Source organism: Mobula birostris, chromosome 16, assembly GCF_030028105.1.
Source record: "Mobula birostris isolate sMobBir1 chromosome 16, sMobBir1.hap1, whole genome shotgun sequence".
Lineage (NCBI taxonomy): Eukaryota > Metazoa > Chordata > Chondrichthyes > Myliobatiformes > Myliobatidae > Mobula > Mobula birostris.
This window is the reverse complement of record NC_092385.1, coordinates 59,916,286-59,939,495: the sequence shown is the minus strand read 5'-3', so window position 1 is coordinate 59,939,495 and position 23,210 is coordinate 59,916,286. Positions and strand designations below refer to the sequence as shown.

At 41.1% G+C, this 23,210-nt stretch overlaps 1 protein-coding gene across 1 annotated transcript in view; it reads left to right on the top strand.

Annotated features, from left to right (window-relative positions):
- dock3 (dedicator of cytokinesis 3) overlaps positions 1–23,210 on the top strand; it is a 946,041-nt gene that overhangs the window by 108,281 nt on the left and 814,550 nt on the right. Inside the window, exon 2 of the mRNA XM_072280136.1 lies at positions 20,795–20,878. Coding sequence (XP_072136237.1) covers positions 20,795–20,878 — 84 coding nt within the window. The remainder of the gene's footprint in view (positions 1–20,794; positions 20,879–23,210) is intronic.

Below are 23,210 nucleotides of genomic sequence, written 5' to 3'. Positions count from 1 at the left end.
AATGGGAATAGTGTATGCTTTGTACTTGATGATGAATCTTTGCTTTGTATTCACACTATAAATTGTCTACTTTAGTCAGTTGACTGTAGGTTTTAATTTCTCAAACAAAATATTTTCTATCTTTTATTATAACGTCTAACAGAAGTTTTCTGATTTTACTTTTTTTTAAACTGGAGGAAATGGACATTCTGTCAATTAGATTTGTCAAAAGGATTTGTATTTGGAGAGTACTGGGTGTCAGATGTGGGAAGTCCGGGAGACTCCCAGCCTCCCAGATGGCCACATATGTACCAGGTATGTCGAACTGCAAATCTTTAAGGACCACCTTAGAGAACTGGAGATGCAGCTCGAGGACCTTCGTCTGGTCAGGGAAAGTGAGGTGGTGATAGAGAGGAGCTATAGGCAAGTAGTCACGCCGGGGCCTTGGGAGACAGGTAAGTGGGTAACAGTCAGGAGAGGGAAGGGTAGGAGTCAGAGGCCAGAGTACCCCTGTGGCTGTCCCCCTTAACAATAAATATTCCTGTTTGAGTACTGTTGGGGGGGACGGCCTACCTGGGGGAAGCAACAGTGGCCGCGCCTCTGGCACAGAGCCTGGCCCTGTGACTCAGAAGGGTAGGGAAAGGAAGAGGATGGCAGCAGTGATAGGGGACTCTATAGTTAGGGGGTCAGACAGGTGATACTGTGGATGCAGGAGCGAAACATGGGTGGTAGTTTGCCTTCCAGGTGCCAGGGTCCGGGATATTTCTGATCGCGTCCACGATATCCTGAAATGGGAAGGTGAACAGCCAGAGGTCGTGGTACATATTGGTACCAACAACATAGGTAGGAAAAGGGAGGAGGTCCTGAAAACAGACTACAGGGAGTTAGGAAGGAAGTTGAGAAGCAGGACGTCAAAGGTAGTAATCTCAGGATTATTGCCTGTGACAGGACACGGTGAGCATTGGAATAGAGTTAAGTGGAGGATAAATGCTTGGCTGAGGGATTGGAGCATGGGACAAGATTTCAGATTTCTGGATCATTGGGACCTCTTTTGGGGCAAGTGTGACCTGTACAAAAAGGATGGGTTGTACTTGAATCCCAGGGAGACCAATATCCTGGCGGGGAGAGTTTACTTGCAAAGGCTATTGCAGAGAGTTTAAACTAAAATTGCTGGAGGGTGGGAACCGAATTGAAGAGACGGAGGAAGAGGTGGTTGGCTCACAAATAGAGAAAGCTGGGAGGCAGTGCGAGAGGGAGGTTAGGCAGGTGATAGAGAAGGGACGTGTTCAGATCAATGGTTTGAGATGTGTCTATTTTAATGCAAGGAGAATTATGAGCAAAGCGGATGTACTTAGAGCGTGGATCAGTACTTGGAGCTATGATGTTGTGGCCATTACAGAGACCTGGATGGCTCAGGGGTAGGAATGTTTACTTCAAATGCCGGGCTTTAGATGTTTCAGAATGGACAGGGAGGGAGGCAAAAGAGGTGGAGGTGTGGCACTGCTGATCAGAGATAGTGTCACGGCTGCAGTAAAGGAGGGATTGTCTACTGAGTCTCTGTGGGTGGAAGTTAGGAACAGGAAGGGGTTAATAACTTTCTACTGGGACAATTTCAAAGATTTACATGCTGCTATTACACAACACTTTTTTTCCCCCCTACTTGCTCTTAAATGCACCAAGTATGTTTAGGGTTAGAATCAGTGTGGAGTAACAAGGAACCAAATTAGTTGACTGACCAGGGATTCCACAGTGAAACTGGCAGTATTTCTCATTAAAATAAGTAAAAAGTAAATAGTTTTGTGCCTAACATTTGCTCATTCCCATGGTAGCACATATTTATCCATTTTCCTTTGAAGCACTTTTAGTTATGGGATTACTTGACAAAATTGCATTACGCTGGGAGGTCTGTCTTTCCAAACTAATGCTAGCTATTGTGGGAATTGAAGTCCCGACTCATTTGAATGTGGATTCTCTGAAGATTAGGGGGAAATATACATGTTATTATCTTTTAATTCATGTTTTAATTTTAATTTTTAATATTTTAATTTAAAAGAACCCTTTACATATTTTTAACTTTTTGCTTTGTGTCAGAGCCTTTTTCCAAAAGGGTTTTAATAAATCAAAGATAATCAGTTTACAGAGGCTGTCTGTGTTACATGTGAAATGGCCTACAGAAATCTGACCATGCAAATTCTTCTGTACATTTTAAAGCAATTTTTTAAGATAGTAAAATTTTTTTATGGTTTCTGTTAGTGACTAAATACTATATCTATTTCATTAGTTTAGTTATGGGCACTATTCAGGTGAATATTTAATAAAATTAATGAATTACTGAAAATATTTGTAGAGTGATACAACATGAGTTACTACAGTAAACTAATATTTCTGACTTGTGGAGACTTGGTTTATAGACAGTTCTCAGGAATGGAAAGTTTGTGTGATTGGAAATTTCATTTTCTTATTCAATTTCAATGTGTCTTGTATACAGTATAAGAAATTAGTATACTAATGTAGTGGACTATATTGAGTGTATTGTTCATGTCTTAGAAGTATGGGGTCTGGAAATGGAGGTTTTTCTGGATTGTTGTGAGTTCAGATTAGTAAATCGGTTTTTCCAGATACTTTTAAAAGCTTGATAGCAAGTTAATTCGTGCTAGGGAGGTTGCTAATTGGCAGGTAGAAAAGTAAAAAGTAAAATCTCCAATCAGTAATCACCCACAGAATTCGTACTGCAAGACCAGTGAGGAAATTAATGATATTTTGTAGGCAAATTTTATTGATGTTGACTTTATGTTTAGACATGCTATGTTTAATAGCATAGCATTTCTTTCAAATCCACCTTTCTGGCAAAATAAATAGCAGAAAAAACTGCATGCCACACAATTTGTGGTATGATTTTAAGTTTCTGTGTTACAACAGCATGGTCCTTTCAAATGATTAAGTTTATTTATTTGGAAAAAAATCCTACTGTATTAAAGATGTGATGTAAAAATATTAAACCCAATTCATAACTACATTTTTGACATTTTCAGCAATTTTCAGGCAATTTACAATAGATAACGTTAATGTTGTATTGCTGCACATAATTTCTTGTGATTTCTTAACCTTGGCAAACTCACCTGTATAGCTTAATGGAGAAATAAATCACTGCTTGTACCTTGGTCTTTGCTGATTAGGTAAACTATCTGAATGGTAATCTGTGAAATAATTTTTTAAAAATTGTTCGCCTCTATCATGTTTTAACAATTTAATTGATATTGCTACTCTAGGATGTGGAAGTGATTTTAATATATATAAAATATACAACAAATTACACACAAGTATATGTGTATACAGTAAATTACACACAAGTATGTGTATATAAGTACAGTATATAAAGACAGTAGCAAGGAAATTAGTTGATTTTGCAAATGCAGTAGAAAATTGCTTTCAGATACTATGGGGAAATTATGACAATTTAGCTGATGGATCTTCACTTACCTATCTTCTTTGATTCTGATACTTGAAGAATCCAGCAGAGGTATATGAAGCTATGGTTATTCCCTATCACTCGGAAGGAATCTGCATGAACATGCACCGTAGTTTAGAACAGCAGAATATTACAGCTGCAAATCTGAAATAGCAGTGAAAAATGCTTGAAACATCATTAGGTGTGTGCCTACATTTGTGGAGATAGAAATGGAGCCAATGCCTTTAAGAAGAGCTAAGAAACATAGACATCCAATAAGGTCAAGTGCAGAGAAGGGGGAAAAATGAAGAATATTTGAATGTATGTGACAGAGATCAAGTGGGTAGTGAGAGAAGGAGATGAAGGTTTGTCAGTCATTTCTAGTGATAGTTTATAGACACAGAAAAAGCAAGAAATCCTCAACAGGTCAGGTACTAACTGTGGAGAAAGCAGACTTTTGGTAGGATGGTGATGTGCATGGACACAGTGGCTTCTATGAGGCCAACCAGAGATGTTATTGTCTTTTTTTATTTATATATATTTTACAATCACAAGACCCTTCTGTACATTAAGAACTTAAAGTACTGCAGCTCTATCCCGTGAGTGAGCTTCTCATTGACAGAGAAGCTGAAGGAGCTAGACGTGGTGCAAATTGTGGTGTTGTCTGTGTCAAAGTGGGTACATGAAGGAGGTGTGCAGTCCAACAACGAGTGATTGTCTTGGTCACTTTTCTTGGTGGTCGCAAGAGACTCTGTTGGAGATTGTAAATGCTGCAAGTCTGATTCATTAATTTGTTGGTGGATGGCAGGGGAGTTATGTGGCCTTGGTCGTGGCAAGGACTAAGGTCCAATCTGCTGTATTACCTGTTCATGGCTGCCCGGGGGGGGAGGCGTCAGAGTCGGCGCATTTCACCCAGAGTGTCGGAGGTGGTGTGGTATGGCATACATGTTGGAGTTAGTGCCACTCTTCAGTGTTCACTGAGCACAAGTCAGGATGTATTGTGTTTAACTGCAGACTGCTGCAGCATTTATGGACTCAGGGACTTGGATTATATATATATTTTTGTGACTGTATTTTACTGCTGTCTTATATGTGCTGTGGGTGCCTTGCACTATGTATGACTGCTGGTACTGTGTTTTGTACCTTGATCCCGGAGCAACATTGTTTCATTTGGCTGTATTCATGCATGGTTGAATGATAATTGAACTTGAACTAATGTTTCAGACCAATTATCTTTCATCAGAATGGTGAAATAGCTGAAATGGTTTTAGGATGTACAGAAAAGGGAGGGTGTCAGTTGTGGTTGGAACAAAAGGGGAAGGAAACTTCGTAAACGATGCTGGGCAATGGTGCAAGACAAAAGGTGGAAGTGTAGGATGTAAAGAAAAGGTGATTCTGGAAGAGATCCAATGTGGTGAGTCAGCATCATTTTAAATTTCTGGAAGAAAAATCTATGAATATTAGAAATCAAAACAAAATGCAGGAAAGGTTGATTAATCTGATACTGTTGTAAGTGGAGTTCAGAAAACTGCAATATATGAAATGAGCAGAAAAAGAGTAAGGGATGGGTTCCTGAAACAAGTTATGTGTACGTTCTAGAAAAGGTATGCATAACTTGGACCCATTTAGGTTCTCATATCAGCATCTTTAGTTTATAGGTTAAAGATGCAGCAGTTGTTCATGTGAGAATAAGTTTGACATGGAAGTCGGTGCTGTTGAAGATTGGGTCCTTATCTCTGCATGATTATGTGATGTGATTTTGAATGTCAAATGTGCAATTGTGAACTTGCACTCAATTTTGATATATACCATTGGGCATCCGTTTATGGGAGAATTAAAGGGTTACATTAAGTTGAAAAAGCCCGGCTGGGTTGGGTGGAATGGAGAAGATGATGCAGTTGAGGATCAGTAAACTTAGGAGCAGCAGTGAATCACAGATATAAATGGAAGGGGGAAATGAAGGAAGAAAAAAGCAGTTAGTCCTGACGAAGGGTCTCGGCCTGAAACGTCAACTGTACCTCTTCCAAGAGATGCTGCCTGGCCTGCTGTGTTCACCAGCAACTTTGATGTGTGTTGCTTGAATTTCCAGCATCTGCAGAATTCCTGTTGTTTGAAGAAAATTTAAGTTTTGTCAAAGGATAATAGAATGAAACATTGACTTTTTCCTCTTTCCACAGATGCCCTTTGAGGAAAAATGCATTTTGTAGGACATGAAGAGGCAGAAATGATGAGCTTGCCTTGACAGTCTTGCCTGTGGTTCATATCAGAGGTGATAGAAATATGTTGCTGGTGGGGACAATGAAATTGGAGATGAGATGAAAAATTCTCAAAGGAACCAATTGCTTGATTGGTTATAGTGCTGTGGTCCAGATGGAGATGTGAAGAGTGTTAACAACTGATATTTACTTTCTTCAAAGAAGCAGTCGTTTTACTAAATATAATGGTACTTGGCCCTTCCCAGTAAATGTACTGACTACATTAGGTTTAGTCCTGAGTGAAAGAAAAGATCCAGAGAGAGTTGGAGGTCTGAGTGGCTTGGGAATGTTGAAGACTTGAAACCTGACATAGAACAAAGATTTAGGATTGAAATGAAGAGGAATTTCTTTACTCTGAGCATTGTAGGTGTCATGGCTGAATGTATTTAAGAAGGAGATAACTTTCTAGGTGTAAAATACATCGTGGAATATGGAAAGATAATAAGATATTGAGATAGTTGGTAGACAATTACCAAAGTGAATGGTGGAGACTTCTGATCAAATTAATGGGCACAGAGACAAAAGAAACTGACAAGACCTCAACAGCATGTTGATTTAGAAATTCATTTAAGTGGGACAAGATAATAAAGCTGATACCTCTACTGTCCTTGGGTCATGGTTTCTTTTGGTGGCACTATCCTTTAAATCAGGGGTTCTCTACCTTGGGTCCATGGACCTTTTGCCTAACGGTATTGGACCATGGCATAAAAAAGGTTATGCCTTAAATAACCTCTGCCTTAAATAGATGCTGATAGATCTGATGAAAATGTATGCCTTAGCTATTTTGTTTCTGCAAATAGATTTAATGTGTTCACAATTACTTTGCCTGAAACCAAAATATAAAGCAACTAAAACTACATGAACTATAACCATGAAATCCAAGATGATTATATGAAGAACATACAGTTGCAGGAGATATCTAGCCCATATCTGTTGCTCTGCGAGGTATTCACCTCATCAGACTGTGACATCTGCTTCTTTCCTTCCTACTAATGCTTGCTGTACCTACCACTCCATAAAATTTTCTTCTGTTCAGCATACTTGCACTCCACACATTGAATTCATTTTTGCATTTATTTGTTTGGAGAATGGTTTCCATTTGGATTATCTAGTCGGGAGGAAGCCCTTGTATTGTGAAATGGATGTATAGTACATAGCCTAAATTACCATTTCCAGAGGGTTCTGGTCCTCCCATATGACTATTCAAATATAAACTCTGATGATCAGTATGAAGGTCACATTGTTTTAGAGCTTATACATTATACTATACATTATACACTATACATTAGCGAGGTAGGAGGAGAAGTAGTGAGGCGGAAGGTATAGCAGTGAAGCTGTAATATTGTATATTTAACAAATTAATATTTGAATAAGCTCAACTGTATTGCTTTATATTGGCTAAAATGCCAAGGTGGCTGTATGGTTACTCTCAAAGCCCAATTTGGAAAATGAAAATTCTCCACATACTCTTGGGAATTTCAAAGTAGAGAAGGAACATTGGGGATGGTTTTGACAACTTTGAGTTTAAAATCAGGAGCTCGCAAACCTTGTATGGCCAGTAGAAAATGTGCACCAGTTCACATCTGGTACATCCTGCCTCATCTTTGGAGGAAATAACTGTTCTCACATTAAACTCATCAGCCACCAGAGAACCTACAGAATTGCAGTAGAAACATCCCCAATTTCAAGGAACTGCCTGAAAAAAAGAAGATAATAAATCATGTTTCTGTGAAATGAGCTTGGAAGTGTTTTGGATAATCATTCTGATAATACTCAAAAATCTAGCCAGTCCTGCCTTGCAGTACTTCACAAAAATGTTTTGGAATAAAACTTAACACTGGTAACATACAAAGGTATGAAGATGGGTGATTGAAACCCTGGTTGGAGAAGTAAGCTTCAATTTATTGATTTAGTTAACAATACTGCAGGGAGTAAGCCCTTCGAGTCATGTCGATTAACCCTTACCTAATCATGGTACAATCTACAAACCAATTAATCCACCTAGTAAGTCTTTGGTGTGTGGGAGGAAACCGGAGGACCTGGAGAAAACCCACACATTCCACGAGGAGGACGTTCAGAGACACCTTGCAGAACATCACCGGAATTACAGAAGGCTGGACTCGAGAATACCTTGACCTGTTCGTTACATTATTGTGATGCCCAAGAAGTGTTGTAACGTGGGAGGCTGAATAGAAAATTGGAGAGGCTAGCAACCGACCATTAAAACTTGAGTTTCTTTTTAAAGGTTGGAATTTCTGAAGCTTGATGTCTACTCAGCTGAAGGCATGAAAGTAAAGAATGCACAAGCTAGAGCTGGAGAAATAATTTGTAGAGGGTACTAAGCATGAAGAGGATTATTTAGGTGGGACAGTGGATATCATAAGAATTTGAACAGAGATAATACTGTGAAACTGGATATATTTAATAGGTTTAAGAGGCGTTTATACAGACACTCAAATAGACAAGGCATGGAAGGATACAGTCCTAATGCCAACAAATGGTATTAATGCAGACAGGCAGAAAAAGTTGAAATGGATGTGAATGGACTCATTGCATGATTTATATTTGTCCAAGTCTGTTAAATGTGCCAAATACAAAACATCAAAAAACGAGTTTGCATAAATATTATCTCCATAAATTTTTCTCATGATCACTACGTACAAGGAAGCAATTAGTGTTTGCAAAGAGCAAAATAAAAACATGGATTCTGGTGGGGGTAAAAAAGCATATTTAAGAGATCATTTGTTGAAACTGGTCATCCTTAAAAATAAAGACAAGTATCATAAAAGTGGAATTCAATTTGTTGTTAGTAGTGACTAACATCAAGTTGAAGATAAAGGTTTCATTTTAATAACTCAACTCAACAAGAGGATTGAAATCAATTTTCAAATGATTTTCTTCTCAATTTATTCCATATTCAATTATATTAGCACTGCAGGAATTCAGTTACTAAGAATCTATAATTATAATTCATGTAATGGGCCTAAATTTTCCATTTTCTGCTACTTAAGATGTCTTTTATAGATGGTCGTCAAGGATACGAACGCCAATGTAAGTCGCAGCTGGATCACAGAACCACAACTAAATCTTTACAAAGGCACAGTTACTATTTAATTAACATGGGGCATCTATTGCATTTAGAAACAAATGACACAACCCAAAGGCTTAACTAAAAGAATTCAGTTGGAATTCTGTTCCATAGTAGACACCCTTAATATTTAAATTTTCTGTAAAAGACACTTGTAAAAGTAAGTAGAATGTTCAGTGAAGTTATTACTGTTATATAATGTGCCTAATAGGTCAGAAAATACTCTAAAGTATTTAATTATTCAGAAATTTCCCCTGCGAAGTATGGCCTTTGATCTTTTTACCAAGAATCATAAAAATAATCCTATTAATAGAATTTACAAATTTAATTCTTCTTGTAAGACTTGCATGGCTATTGTGTTCATTTTGCGAAATAGAATAATTGTCAGCCAAAATATTTAAAGTGTCAGTAAAAAGATATACATGATACTAAAAAAAGAGCGAGTGATGAAAGACAAAAGTGTGATGACTTCATGCTTTCCGATTGGTTTGCATTATTCACAATCTTCAGTTCATCAAAAACTTGACTACTGTTACTTATCTCACTAGAAAAGTTTGAAAATACTCAGTAGGTTAGGCAGCATCTGTGGAAACATTTGACGTTTTGGGCTTCATTCATGCAAGGCTGCCAGCCTGTTCAGTGTTTCCAACATTTTTTATTGGAAATTTCCTGTACTTTTTGATTTTCCTTGGCTTGCAACATCCATTTGCTGATCAGCCCTTTATCACTGACTGGCACTGGCAGACACTTTCAAGACTATTTAATAAGTTAAACTTTTGCATAAATCATTCCACAGCATCATCCTTGCATACATATTTAACTTCTCTCAACCCTGCAGCAATACCAACCCCTACCTTAGTACACCGTTCTTTCTGCCTGTTTGCAAAACTTTTGGTCATTACTGATCACTTCTTTTGAAAGCCACAACGAAACCTGCTTAGACAACTGCAGGCAGGGCCTGCCACATGGTACATTAATGTTCCTTTATGTCATTATTAGTTCTCTTCCCCTTTATTGTATACCAGTGACTCTCAATGCTTGATCTCTCTATAAAAAGGAGAAGCATTCTGTTATCCACTGTGTTCTAACCCCTTATTATTTTATATGCTTTCATCAAATTTACCTTCAGCAAAAAACAGCTGCTTTGATTTGTCAGCTTTTGTCTTTACCTCCTACATCTCTAACAGCTTCTGTCTTTACCTCCTACATCATCTACAGCTTGTAGGTTAACTACCTATAGTATATTATCCCTTTATTGTAGGTTAATAGTAGAGAAAACCAAAATGGTGAATTGATCATCGTGTGTGAAAGAAACTTAAGTTCCAAGAATAAGTAGAGGGTGAATGAAGCTAAGGGAATTCTCCTCTGGAAGTGGCATGTAATTGAACCATCTTCTGTTTTTTTTTAAGCGATCATTATTATGACATTATCGGTTTCAGATTGAAGGTACTGCAAGTAAACATGCTTTAGTTCCCAAACTTTCTCACCACAGACCCTCGGTGTTAATTTTTGAAATTAACTTCCTTCTGGGTGGTATGTTTCTGCTCCTTTAAGAGGGCAAGCTGCTCAGAAGTGTCATCTCTGTTTGTGCACAAGAATGTTCTCCTAAGATAGAGCAACTCTTTTTCTCCCCAAATAACAAACTATTCACAGGTGTGATCTTGTAGCTCATTGAGAACAACCATCTTATTGTGAATGAATATTCCTGTTTAATGAGGGAGTCATTCTGTTCATCAGTGCATACCGTGTTTTTTCCTGGGCAGCAGCTTGCTGCTTGTGAAGTGTATGCTTGATGCTCGAGTACTAACTAGATCAGTTAGTCTGCATTGAAGCACCTGTGCCATGATGGGAATTGCCACAATGATGAGTAGCTACCGAGTGAGGGGTTTGCTAGTGACTCCTTGCAGGGAAATATGTTTCACCTCCAGACTGTGCTCCCTTAGCCCACACAGCACTGAGAGAATTCTATGTTCTTTGCCATCTCCTGACAATGTGCCAATCACCACTGTGCTCAACAGCACTAAGCTTCTCTTGAAATCCTCTTGACCATAATCCACATATTGGAAGGAAATGAGTTTCTACATTTTCACAGAGACATGGCTCATTCTGGATATGCTGGATATAGCCCTCCAGATAGAGGGTATCTTGATCCAACAGCTGAACTGAACTGCTGATTCAGAGAAGGCAAGAGGTGCGGGATTTGTGTTTCACGATAAACTCTTTGTGCTGCTTGAATGTAGTGGTCTTGTTGCACACTTATTCTCCCAACTGAATTGCCTAATAATTAAGTGCCATCCATTCTACTTACTGAGAAAGTTCTCCACTGTGATCCTGACCAGAGTTTATATACCGCCAAAGGCTGATGTTAAGCAAGCACTTGATGTATTGAGTGTCATCATAAGCAATCATGAAGTAACCTGTTCTGACTCCTTTCAAATCATTGTCGGGGACTTCAATCAGGCTTGCTTAAAGAAATCTTTGCCCAAGTGTCACCTGCAACCCCAAGGATCCAACACACTCAATCACTGTTAGACTATGATTAAAATACCTAACATTCCATCCATAGATTTCAGGAAATCTGATCATCTGGCATACAGACAGAGGATAAACAGGAAGGCTCCAGTGATTGTGGGAGGCAGAGGAATGTCTACGGGGTTGTTTCAAGTCGGTGGACTGGGCCATATTCAAGGACTCATCAGAAGGTCTGAATGAATGTGCCACCTTTGTTGCTGACTTTATAAAGTCAGTTGTGGACGAGTGTATCCCTACCAATACATTCAGAGTCTTTCCCAAAAAGAAGCCCTGGATGAGCCAAGAGATTGACAATGTGCTGAGAACCAGATTAGTATTGTTCAGTTGCAGTGACTGAGGAAAGTACAAAAGATCCAGGTATGACCTCCAGAAAGCCACCTCACAAGTGAAGTGGGAATTCTGGACCAAACATTAATCACAGAAGAATGCTCGATAGATGAGGCAGGGCTTGAATGCTATCACCAAGTGGCGTGCGTTAGCAAGGTTTCGCTCCCAGATGAGCTTTTATGCTTGCTTTGACCAATAAAACATGGAGGCATCTTCACAAACTCCCACAATCCTTGATGATCCTTTGATTTCAGTCTCTGAGGCCGACATGAGAACGTCCTTCAAAAGGGTGAACCCACAAAATGCACCTGGCCCAGATGGTGTACCTGGCTGAGTACTAAAGACCTATACTAATCAACTAGCTGGAGTGTTCCATGATACCTCTAACTTCTCACTTCAGCACTCTGAGGTACTCACTTGCTTCAAGCAGACGCTTATTATACTGGTACCCAGGAAAAACCTGATTACTTGCCTAAATGACCTGGATTAAGAAGTAGAAGGGTGGGTTAGTAAGTTTTCTGATTATTGAAAGGTTGGGGGTGTTGTGGATAGTCTGGAGGGTTGTCAGAGGTTACATCAGGACATCGATAGGATGTAAAACTGGGCTGAGAAGTGGCAGATGGACTTCAACCCAGATAAGTGTGATGTCGCCTAATGGCAACTCCTTTGCTTGCATCTTCAGAAACAACTCTATTTCCATCTTTAATATCTCTATTTTTCCCTTTCAGGGTTCTTTTGAAGACCCTGACTTGGAGTTGCATGCTGACTATGGTTCTTTGCGGGAGTGGGACCCGCTGTTGGGAGTTCATGAATGGCCGATGTTCACAACGCCAAGGGCTCGGCCTAAGAGATTTGCTCGCCTTTAGAGGACTGAGATTTCGTGGCTGTGGAGATGGGGGGTGATTGGAGGTCGGTGCCTTTGCAGAAGATCGATGTGTCATTGGAGACAGAAGATTTCTGGCTGTGTGCCTAGAGACCCGAGGTCTTTGGGCACCGAGCACGGAAAAAACGACGCAATGGACTTTTAACATCATAAACCAGCAAGTTGTTTATTATGTCTCCCCTCTCGCTGTGAAATGGAGACATCTCTGTTTCCTTTATGAGAGAGAGGGAGAGAGAAAGAGAGTCTGTGGTATGTCAGATACCGGGTGAACAAGCAGTCTGGGGTAACTGCAAGTCTTTGTCTTTGCTGTTGCTTTGTTCACGCTTGAGTGCTTGGTGGTGGGTGCTGTTGCTTTTTTTTGCCGGTGGGGGGAGGGGGCATTGTTGCTTGCTGCTGCTTACGTGCGGGAGGGATGGGAGCTGCGTGGAACTTTGGGGTACTAACATTTAACTGTCATTCATTCTTTGGGGGCACTGCTCTGTTTTTGTGGATGATTGCGAAGAAAAAGCATTTCAGGATGTATATTGTATACATTTCTCTGACATTACATGTTAGATCGTGTGGATAGCCAGAGGCTTTTTCCCAGGGCTGAAATGGCAAACACAAGGGAGCATAGTTTTAAGGTGCTTGGAAATGGGGATGTCGGGGGGAAGATTTTCACACAGAGTGGTGGGTGTGTGGTGGTGGTGCAGGCGGATACAATAAGGTCTTTGAAGAGACTCTTAGATAGGTACATGGAGCTTAGAAAAATAGAAGGCTATGCACTGGGGAAAGTTAGATGTTCAGCACAACAGGGCAAAGGACCTGCAATGTGCTGTAGATTTCTATATTCTATGTCATTTAAAACTTTGACAAACCTCTATAGCTGCATGGTGGAAAGTAGCTTGACTTGTTATGTCATGGCAATAAAGCCATCAATTCCATCAGCTGAACTACTGACACATAGCGCAAAAAGAATCTTTCCCAACACAGACCCCTGTGAAACACCACTAGTCACCAGAGCCAAAAAAGGCTCCCTTTATTCCCACTCCTTGCCTCCTGCTAATCAGCCACTGCGTTATCCATGCCTCCCACCTCATCAACCTCCACATCCAACACATTATCTTCCACAACTTCCACCATCTCCAAAGGGCTCCTACCACTAAACATATCTTTACCTCCCCCACCTCTGCTTTCAGCAGTGATTGCTCTCTCTGCAATTCCATAGGACATAGGAGCAGAATTAGGCTATCTGGCTCATTGAGTTTGCTCCACCATTCAATTATAGCTGATCCTTTTTTCTATCTCCTCCTCAACCCCAGTTCCCGGCCTTCTCCCTGTAACCTTTGATGCCATATCCAATCAAGAACCTATCAATCACTGCCCTTAAATACACCCAGCGACCTGGCCTCCACAGCTGCATGTGGCAACGAATTCCACAAATTCACCACCCTTGGCTAAAGAAATTTCTCCGTATCTGTGTTTTGAAAGGGCACCCCTCTATCCTGAGGCTGTACCCACTTGTCCTAGACTCTCCCACCATGGAAACATCCGTTCCACATCTACTGTTTAGGGCTTTCAACATTTGAAAGGTTTCAATGAGATCTCCCCCTATCCTTCTGAATTCCAGTGAGTACAGACTCAGAGCCATCAAATGTTCCTCATATGAAAACCCTTTCATTCCTGGAATCATCCTTGTGAACCTCCTCTGGAACCCCTTCAATGCCAGCACATCTTTTCTAAGATGAGGGGCCCAAGAATGTTCACAATACTCAAGGTGAGGCCTCACCAGTGCCTTGTAAAGCCTCAGCATCACATCCCTGCTCTTGTATTCTAGACCTCTTGAAATGAATGCTAATATGGCATTTGCCTTCCTCACCACTGACACAACCTGCAAGTTAACCATCAGTGTGTTCTGCACAAGGACTCCCCATATCCTTCTGCATCTCAGATTCCTGGATTTTCTCCCTGTTTAGAAAATAGTCCGCACATTTATTTCTACTACCAAAGTGCACGATCATGCATTTTCCAACATTGCATTTCATTTGCCACTTTCTTGCCCATTCTTCTAAACTGTCCAAATCCTTCTACATCCTCCTTGTTTCCTCAACACTACCTGCCCCTCCACCAATCTTCATATCATCTGCAAACTTGGCAACAAAGTCATCTATTCCATCATCTAAATCATTTATATACAGCATAAAAAGAGGTGGTCTGAACACCGACCCGTGCAAAACATCACTAGTCACTGGCAGCCAACCAGAAAAAAGTTCCTTTTATTCCCACTCACTGTTAGTAACTTTGCTGTAATGCCATGGGCTCTTAACTTGGTAAGCAGCTTCATGTGTGGCACCTTGCCAAACCTTTCTGAGAATCGAAGTACACAACATCCACCAATTCTCCTTTGTCTATCCTGCTTGTAATTTCTTCAAAGAATTCCAACAGATTTGTCAGGGAAGATTTTCCCTTGAGAAAACTATGCTGACTATGGCCTATTTTATCATGTGCCTCTAAGCGTTCTGAGACCTTATCCTTATCTGAAGATACTTTTGGTATCCACGTTATTGTTTTTGGCTAGCTTACTTTCGTATTCCATCTTTACCTTCTTAGTGGCTTTGTTAGTTGTCTTTTGGTGGTTTTTGAAAGCTTCCCAATCCTCTAACTTTACACTAATTTTTGCTCTACTATATACCCTGTCTTTGCTTTTATGTTGTCTTTGATTTCTTTTGTTAGCCATGGCTGTCATCTTTCCTTTAGAATACTTACTCCTCCTTGGGATGTATATATCACGTGCCTTCTGAATTGCTTCCAGAAATTTCAGCCATAGCTGCTCTGTTGCCATCCCTGCCAGTGTTCTTTTCCCATCAGTTCTGGCCGATTCTTCTTGGCTGTGTCATTCCCTTTACTCCTCTGTAACACTGATTCATCTGACTTTAACTTCTCCTCCAACTTCAGGGTGAATGTGAACATTTTATGATCATTTTCCCTTAAGGGTTCTTTTACCTTAACCTTTCTAATCAATTCTGGTTCTTTGCACAGCACCCAATCCAGAGTAGCTGATCCTCTAGTGGACTAAAAAGCCATCTTGAATGCACTCTAGAAATTCCCCCTCTTGTAATCTAGCACCATCCTGATTTTCCCATATAACCTACATAATGAAGTTCCCCATGACTATTGTAACATTGTCCTATTGGCATGCATTTTCTGTCTTCCATTGTAATTTGTAGACCACATCCTTACTTCTGTTTGGGGATCTGTATGCAACTTCCATCATGGTCTTTGTACCTTTGCGGTTCCTTAGCTCTATCCACAATAATTCAACACCTTCTGACCCTATGTCACCTCTTTTTGATGATTTGATTTCATTTTTTAGCGCCTCTGCCTTCCTGCCTATCCTTTTGATACATTGTGTATCTTTGGACATTAAGCTTCCAGCTACTATCATTCAGCCATGATCATACATTGTACCTGCTAATCTACAACTATGCTGTAATTTCAAGTACCTTATTCCATGTATTGCGTGCATTCAGATATAACACCTTCAGTCCTGTATTCATCCTTTTCGATTTGTCTGCCTTGTATGATGCAACTCATCCTGTTGACTGCAATTTTTCCCTATCAGCAGTCTCTCCTGACTACACATTGCCTCTGTTTGTAAACCAGTTACTTCATCCTCAGTATGACTGTCTGCCTATCCTACAACACTACTGGCATTGAAATACAAACAGCTCAGGACACTAGTCGTACCAGGCTCAACCTTTGTCTGAAGTCTTACCAACATCTGCATCTGCAGCCTCTCCACTAACTGTTCTGGCAGTCTGGTTCCCATCCCCCGTCACTCTAGTTTAAGCCCCACTGTGCAATGTTAAGATCCATAAATCTTATGCCCTCCTTCCTATACCCAGTCCTTAGCCTTGTATTAAACTGTATAGCTATCCTAATCGTAGCGTCATTAGCACATGGCTTGAGTAAGAATCTGGAGATCACACCCTGGAGGTCCTGCCCGTTAACTTAACACCTAATTCCCTGAACCCACTATGCAGAACTTTGTAACTCATCCTACCCATGTCATTGGTACCTACGTGGACTACGACTTGTGGCTGCTCACCCTCCTACTTAAGAATGCTGAGAACTCGATCACGCATCTCCCAAGACCCTAGCACCTGGGAGGCTACATACCATTAGGAAATCTTGTTCTTGCCCACAGAACCTCCTGCCCATTTCCCTAACCAAGGAATCCCCTATCATTTGGCATGCCTCTTCTCCCCCCTTCCCTTCTGAATCACAGGGCAGATTTGGTGCCGGAGATCCAACCACTGTGACTGTCGTCTGTTAGGTCATCCCCCATCCCCACCCCAACGGCATCCAAAATGATGTACCTGTTGTTGAGGGGTATGGCCGCAGGGGTACTCTGCACTGGCTCTTTAACCCCTTTTCCCCTTCCTAACCCTGTTGTCTTGTGTTTGGCTGATGCAAACGACAATGTCTCATGGTCACTTCAGTTTGCAAACCACATTGCTTGTGCAGCCAGCCCCCTGCTGTGAGCTAGCTGTCAGTGCTCTGTATACAGTGCTGTTTGTAAAGCTGTACTTTTAACTGACTGATTACTGCCTACAAATTTCATTAAGAGATGAAGACTAGTTCTTGTTTGAATTAATATCTGCGATATTCACATAATTCTAGAATAGTCTCTAACATAGACTTGATGAGCCAAATTGCTCAATGGCTTAATTTTGCTCAACTGTTTGCACATTCCACTAATAGATACCAGATAATGTCATCTACAGGGTTTTTTTCTGATATATATACAAAGTCACTATTTGTTTGCTGAAGGAATAAAGTGTATGTTAGAGGTAATTACACTCATGTCGATTTTTATCGATACTCCTACATAGCTAACGCTGACGCTCCTCCGGACGATTCCAGAGTGATTTCACTTGTTTTACAATCATGACTGTAAATGCCATTGCTTTCAAGCTCCCTGAATTCTGGCAGGAGCATGCTGTTGTTCGGCTCGCTCAGGCAAAGGCCAGTTTGCAGTGCAGGGAATCTCACAAGACAACATGAAAAATGTTGTCACATCATCAGATAGCTCTACGGTGACCAGGGTGATGAGCGTCGTACAGTAAACCCCTCCTCCCCCCCTTCCCCCCCCCCCCGCCCCCGGAAGCCGGCAGATACAATGCTCTTAAGCAACTCCTTCTAGAGACTTTCGAACTTTCCGAGTCTGAGCGCTCTCGTCAGCTCCTCTCACTACCTGGCTTAGACGACTCCAAGCCGTCATCCGTCGGAGTTGATGGACCACATGTTATCCCTCCCAGGCGGACATCAGCCATATTTCATCTTCAGAGAGCTTTTCCTGCAGCAACTACCAAGCGAGGTGCAGTCGGCTGTAGCTGGCTGTCCCCCTCAAGGACTTCTGGCCTGTAGCGAGAGAGGCTGGCAGTGTGTTTTCTGTCACCAAGGGGGCCTGTGTGACCATGTGGCGGGACGATTTCACTGTCTCGCGTTACCTGAACATGAGACAATCAGCGCAGCTCAACGACTGTCTCCTACCCTGTGTTTCTACCACCCAAGGTTTGGGCTGAGAGCTAAGAAGTGCTGCCCGCCCTGCGGGTTCAAGGAGTCGGGAAACGGAAACCGGCTGGCGCCCATTAACTGCTATGGATGTTGACAGGTCAGGCAGTTTGTTGTTTGTTACAGACTTTGTGTCTGCGTGCCATTTCCTCTGTGACACAGGTGCCCAGTTGAGCGCCTGCTCATGTCTAAGTTAGACATACGAACTGGGGAATATAGACCGTATCTCGAGACTTCCAACAACAGCTCCACCTGGACTTTTGGTAAGTGCGAGATGGCGTTGTACTTTGGCAGGCAGAAGTTCTGCTAGAATTTTGTGTTGGCTCCTTTGTCTACATCCCTGCTGGGGCCGACATTCTCTGTCCTAGACATCCTTCTCGTTGATATCCAGAACAGGGCCTTGTCAATGCAGAGACTTTCTACTTCCTCTCTGGCGCACACTGCCAGCAGCACTTCAAAGTTTTCCAGCGCCCTTTTTGCCTTCAACTTCCTCTGCCTCCTTGCTGAGTTCTCGGACCTGAGCGAACCCAGCTTCTCCTCCACTAAACACAGGGTGAGCACCACATCCTTATCACTGGCCCACCCATGCACACCTGCACAAGGTGCCTTGACCCGGAGAAGTAAGCCATTGCCAAGGCTACGTTTGACACCAGGGAGTGCCTGGGTATCGTCAGGCAGTCCAGCAGTCTATGGGCTTCCCCTCTCCACATCGTGTGAAAACTTGAGGGGGGGGGGGGTGAGTTGGCGTCCATGTGGCGATTACCGCTGCCTCAACGATGCGATGACTCCTGACCGATTCCTGCTTTCCCCCACATCCAGGATTTCTCTGCCTGCCTGGCAGGGAAAATTATTTTCCTCAAAGGTGGACCTCATTCGCAGTTATTACCAGGTCCCTGTCCACCCAAGTGACATTTGAAAAACAGTTGTTATTACACCGTTTGGTTTGTCTGAGTTCCTTTGAATGCCATTTAGACTGAAGAATGCAGGTCTCAATGGTGAATGGTGGAGCAGGCTTGAGGGACTATCTGCCCTACTCCTGCCCCTATTTTATTGTGTTCTTGTGGGGATAAAGTGTAAACATTGGCCTTCCAATGGCAGCCACATCCTACTTATGAATAAAATATCATGATAATAAGATTATTGTTAGCTCTTGGAATAACTACTTTGATTGCTTTTCTTGTGCACGTATTATAATTGCTATTTAATTTTGTTCTTATTATCTATTTTTTAAAAAATGTTTATCTTCTCTTGTAGTACTGTAGTACTGTTTGTAGCTTTGGTGTTTATACCCGAGGAAAATGGTGCCTCTCTTCTATTGCTAAGTTTTACAATGAGAAATATGATCTATTATGCAAATAAATATGAATTCCTGTATACTGAAGTTTAGGAGAGTAAGTACCAGCCTGACTGTGGCATTCAAGATTCTGGGAAGGCATCAAAGTGTATGGACAGAGAGCAAGAATTTTATATTGAGATAAAGGATCAGCCATGATACCACGGAATGAAAGAGCAGGCTCAATGGGCCAATTGCACCACTGTTGCTATATGATTCAGAAGGTAGGTGTTGAACTTTGGGGGAGAATCTCTTTTTTACAGGAGAAGGAGGTGACTTGTTGGGGGACAAGAGAATTTCTTAAATCAGATAATGAAACATTTTTGGAATTGTCAATCCTATGAGTCTGGTCATGCTAAGTAGTTGAGCATATTCAAGGCCGAGTTCTATAAACTGTTAGAACCAACTGAATCAAGAAAAATGGTGTAGCGTATCTGATGGATTGCGAGAATGTGGCGAGTGCACATGTGACCAGTAAAGTTGACTTAGATACTGGATCAGCCACAGTGCCGTTGAATGGCAGGGCAGGCTTAAGGTGATGTATGACTTCCTCCAATTTTTATTTTTTTATTTTCAAGTTGGTTTGGTGTACATGTTTCAATCTACAAAACCCAACAACCGATCATGAGAACTTGGCCATACTGAATAAACGTCTCTTCTGGTTCCTTTGCACTTTGAACTTGGTTAATTGCATAACTGGTGACTGACATTTAAATAGTTTTTAAAATCTCTTTAAATGGCATAGAGAGAATGTCAATGCTATGAAGAGAGTTATGTTTATGGTGTCATTTAATGTTTTAACATTTGCATTGGAGTAGATTTAAAGTGTTTACAGAGATGTTGCCTTGTTTTAACATTTAACTACCTAGGTAATGATAGAAACATATTTTTGAAGTTCTATAGAGTTATCATCCTCTTAAATTATAATTCTGATCATTTGTAACTTTATATATTTCAATGCCTCTTACCCCAGGAGGCTAGCTATTTGTTCTGACTATAACTGATTTATTGACATTTACTGCAAATATTTTGAGTTGAAATACACATTTGATGTTAATTCTTCTCTCCAAGAAGGAATATTTTCATTTTAACACCTTTTATCTATCAAGGTAACAAGAAGAAACAAGTTAATAAGTGGAAAGTCACGATGATCTTTAGATGTTAAATGATAGAAACATTAAAAGCATATTGAATGCAGTCATCTAACAACAACAGCAGAGCCCAAGTTTATTGTAATTGAGAAAATTCCTTGGTTTGGACATACTTAGCAAAGAATCCTTTCCCTTCTCTACTTCCAGGCCCAAGACTATACTGTTAAGAGCAAGGGGAAGGAGCTGCTGGCTTTGGCTTAAACAGTCCTAATGTTAAATATCACTTTCTGATTTTTTTTTAGTGATATGCAGCTTTCGTGCTTCAGTGCCTCAAGGGCTTGTACTGGAAATTGGCGAAACTGTTCAGATTTTGGAAAAGTGTGAAGGTAAGAATATCAGAATGATACCTGAGTCCTGTGGTTTATAATCTTGGTCAAAATGGCATCTGTTTAAGCATGAGTTGTAAAACATTAAATCTCATATGTTCAAGCACAAGTTTAATTTAATTTGCATCTGCAGCATTTACCAACAATGACTTTAAGATTTACTTATTTCATATATATGATTTATTTATCGATCCATATATTTTCAACAAGCCAGGATGATAAAGTTCCTGTCATGTTCACTAACTTATGAACTTTCACTTGGATGCCAGCATTTATCCATATGTAATTGCTTTTAAAATATTGGCAAGCTGCTTGTTAAATTTGTTCCTTGGGTTGAAGGTACTCCCATACTTCTGTTGGGTAGTTCTGTTATTTGAACCCAGAAACAATTTATTTTCAAATCAGGTTGAAATGTGACTTGGAAGTTATCTTCTAAGTGGCAGTACTACTTTGATTATGTACATGAGAAAGTCTGCAGATGCTGGAAATCCAAAGCAGCACACACAAAATGTTGGAGGAATTCAGCAGGTCAGGCAGCATCTACAGAAATGAATAAACAGCAGGATTGGAGAAAAAAAGATGAGTAGATTTAAAAGGAGTAGCTTTTTTTTCCCTTCCCGTCCTGCCAAAGGATCTTGGCCTGAAACGTCGACTACTTTTTTCCATAGATGCTGCCTGACCTGCTGAGTTCCTCCAGCGTTTTGTGTGATGCTTGCATTTCCAGCATCTGTAGATTTTCTCTTGATTGTCAAGAGGTGAGGGAATAGGTCAGAAAATTGAGAAAAGTTGATTGCAAAAAGGCAAGTGGCTAATTGAACTACTCCTGGCGTGAGTCTAATTGTTTTAGGAGAGAGGTGAGCAGAACTTTGTTCGGATAGCTTGCAATGAGAATGCCATTGAGTATCAAGGAAAAGTAGAGATGGTGATTTTCTGATATGCATGAGGATGAGCGTTAGGTCAGAAGACATAGGAGCAGAATTAGGCTGTTCAACCCATTTGAGTCTGCTTTGCTATTCAATCATAGCTGATTTATTTTCCCTCTCAACCCCATTCACCTTTCTTCTTTACTGCCCTTCCTAGTCTAGAAGTTCCCAAGGAAATATTGAATTGCACATAATTAGGCACTTGACAGTGGCCAATAAGAAACTTAGTTTTAAGTGGAACGGCTATTGTGGGAGTGAGCCACTGCTGGAGTGGGGAGTTCAGGCTTTGGCGTGGTGAGAAGGGGTAAAGGCTGTAGGTAGATTTATTCATTTAATTTTTCTATATTTCTTTCTTTCTTACTGCACAGTTAGAGCAATGGGGATGCCAGGTAGGATAGTGGAATACTGCTATTGCAGGATGTGGGAAGGCAGGGAGACCTTCAGGATCCCTAATGACTACACTTGCAAGAAGTGCATCTAGCTGCAACAGCTTTCAGACCGTATGAAGGAATTGGAGCTGGAATGGAATGAACTTTAGATCATTCAGGATGCTGAGAGGTTGGTTGACCAGACTTGCAGGGAGGTAGTTTCACCAAGGCGCAGGGCATAGATAACTAGGTAACCTTCAGGAAAGGGAAAGGGCTTGGGCAGCCAGTGCAGTATATCCCTGTAGCCATTCCCCTAAATAACTGGTATTCCACTTTGGATACTGTTGAAGGGGGATAGCCTAGTAGAGGAAAGGTATAGCTGTCAAGTCTCTGGTACTGAATTTGGCTCTGTGTGCAGAAGAGGTGAGTTGTTGTGATATGGGATTCATTGGTTAGGGAACAGACAGGTTCTGTTAATGAGAATGAGATTTCCAAATGGTGTATTGTTTTCTGGGAGCTAGGGTCTTGGACATCTCAGATTGAGTCTGCAGTATTCTTATGTGGGAGGGTGAACAGTCAGAGGTTGAAGTCCACATCGGTACAAAAAACATAAGCAGGAAAGCTGACAAGGTCCTGGAAAGTGAGTTCAAGGAGTTAAAGGTGCTAAGTTAAAGGATGGGACCTCCCAGATTGTGATCTCAGAGTTGGTCCCAGTGCCACATGCTGGTGAGGCCTGAAATAGGAAGATCGTACAGTTCAACAGATGGCCTAGGAGCTGGTGCAGGAGGGTGTGCTTCAGGTTTTTGGACCATTGGGCTCTCTTCCAGGGAAGGTAGGCCTTGTACAGAAGCATTGGTTTGCACCTGAACTGGAAAGGGACTAATATCCTAGCTGGAAGGCTTGCTAGTGCTGTATTATGGGGTTTAAACTGGAGTTGCAGGAGGATAGGAGCCAGAGCAACAGAATAGGTAGTGGAGTAGTTGTGGAGAAATAAGTTGTTAAGCTTGCATACAAAGACAGGAATTGAAAGGTCGAGCATGG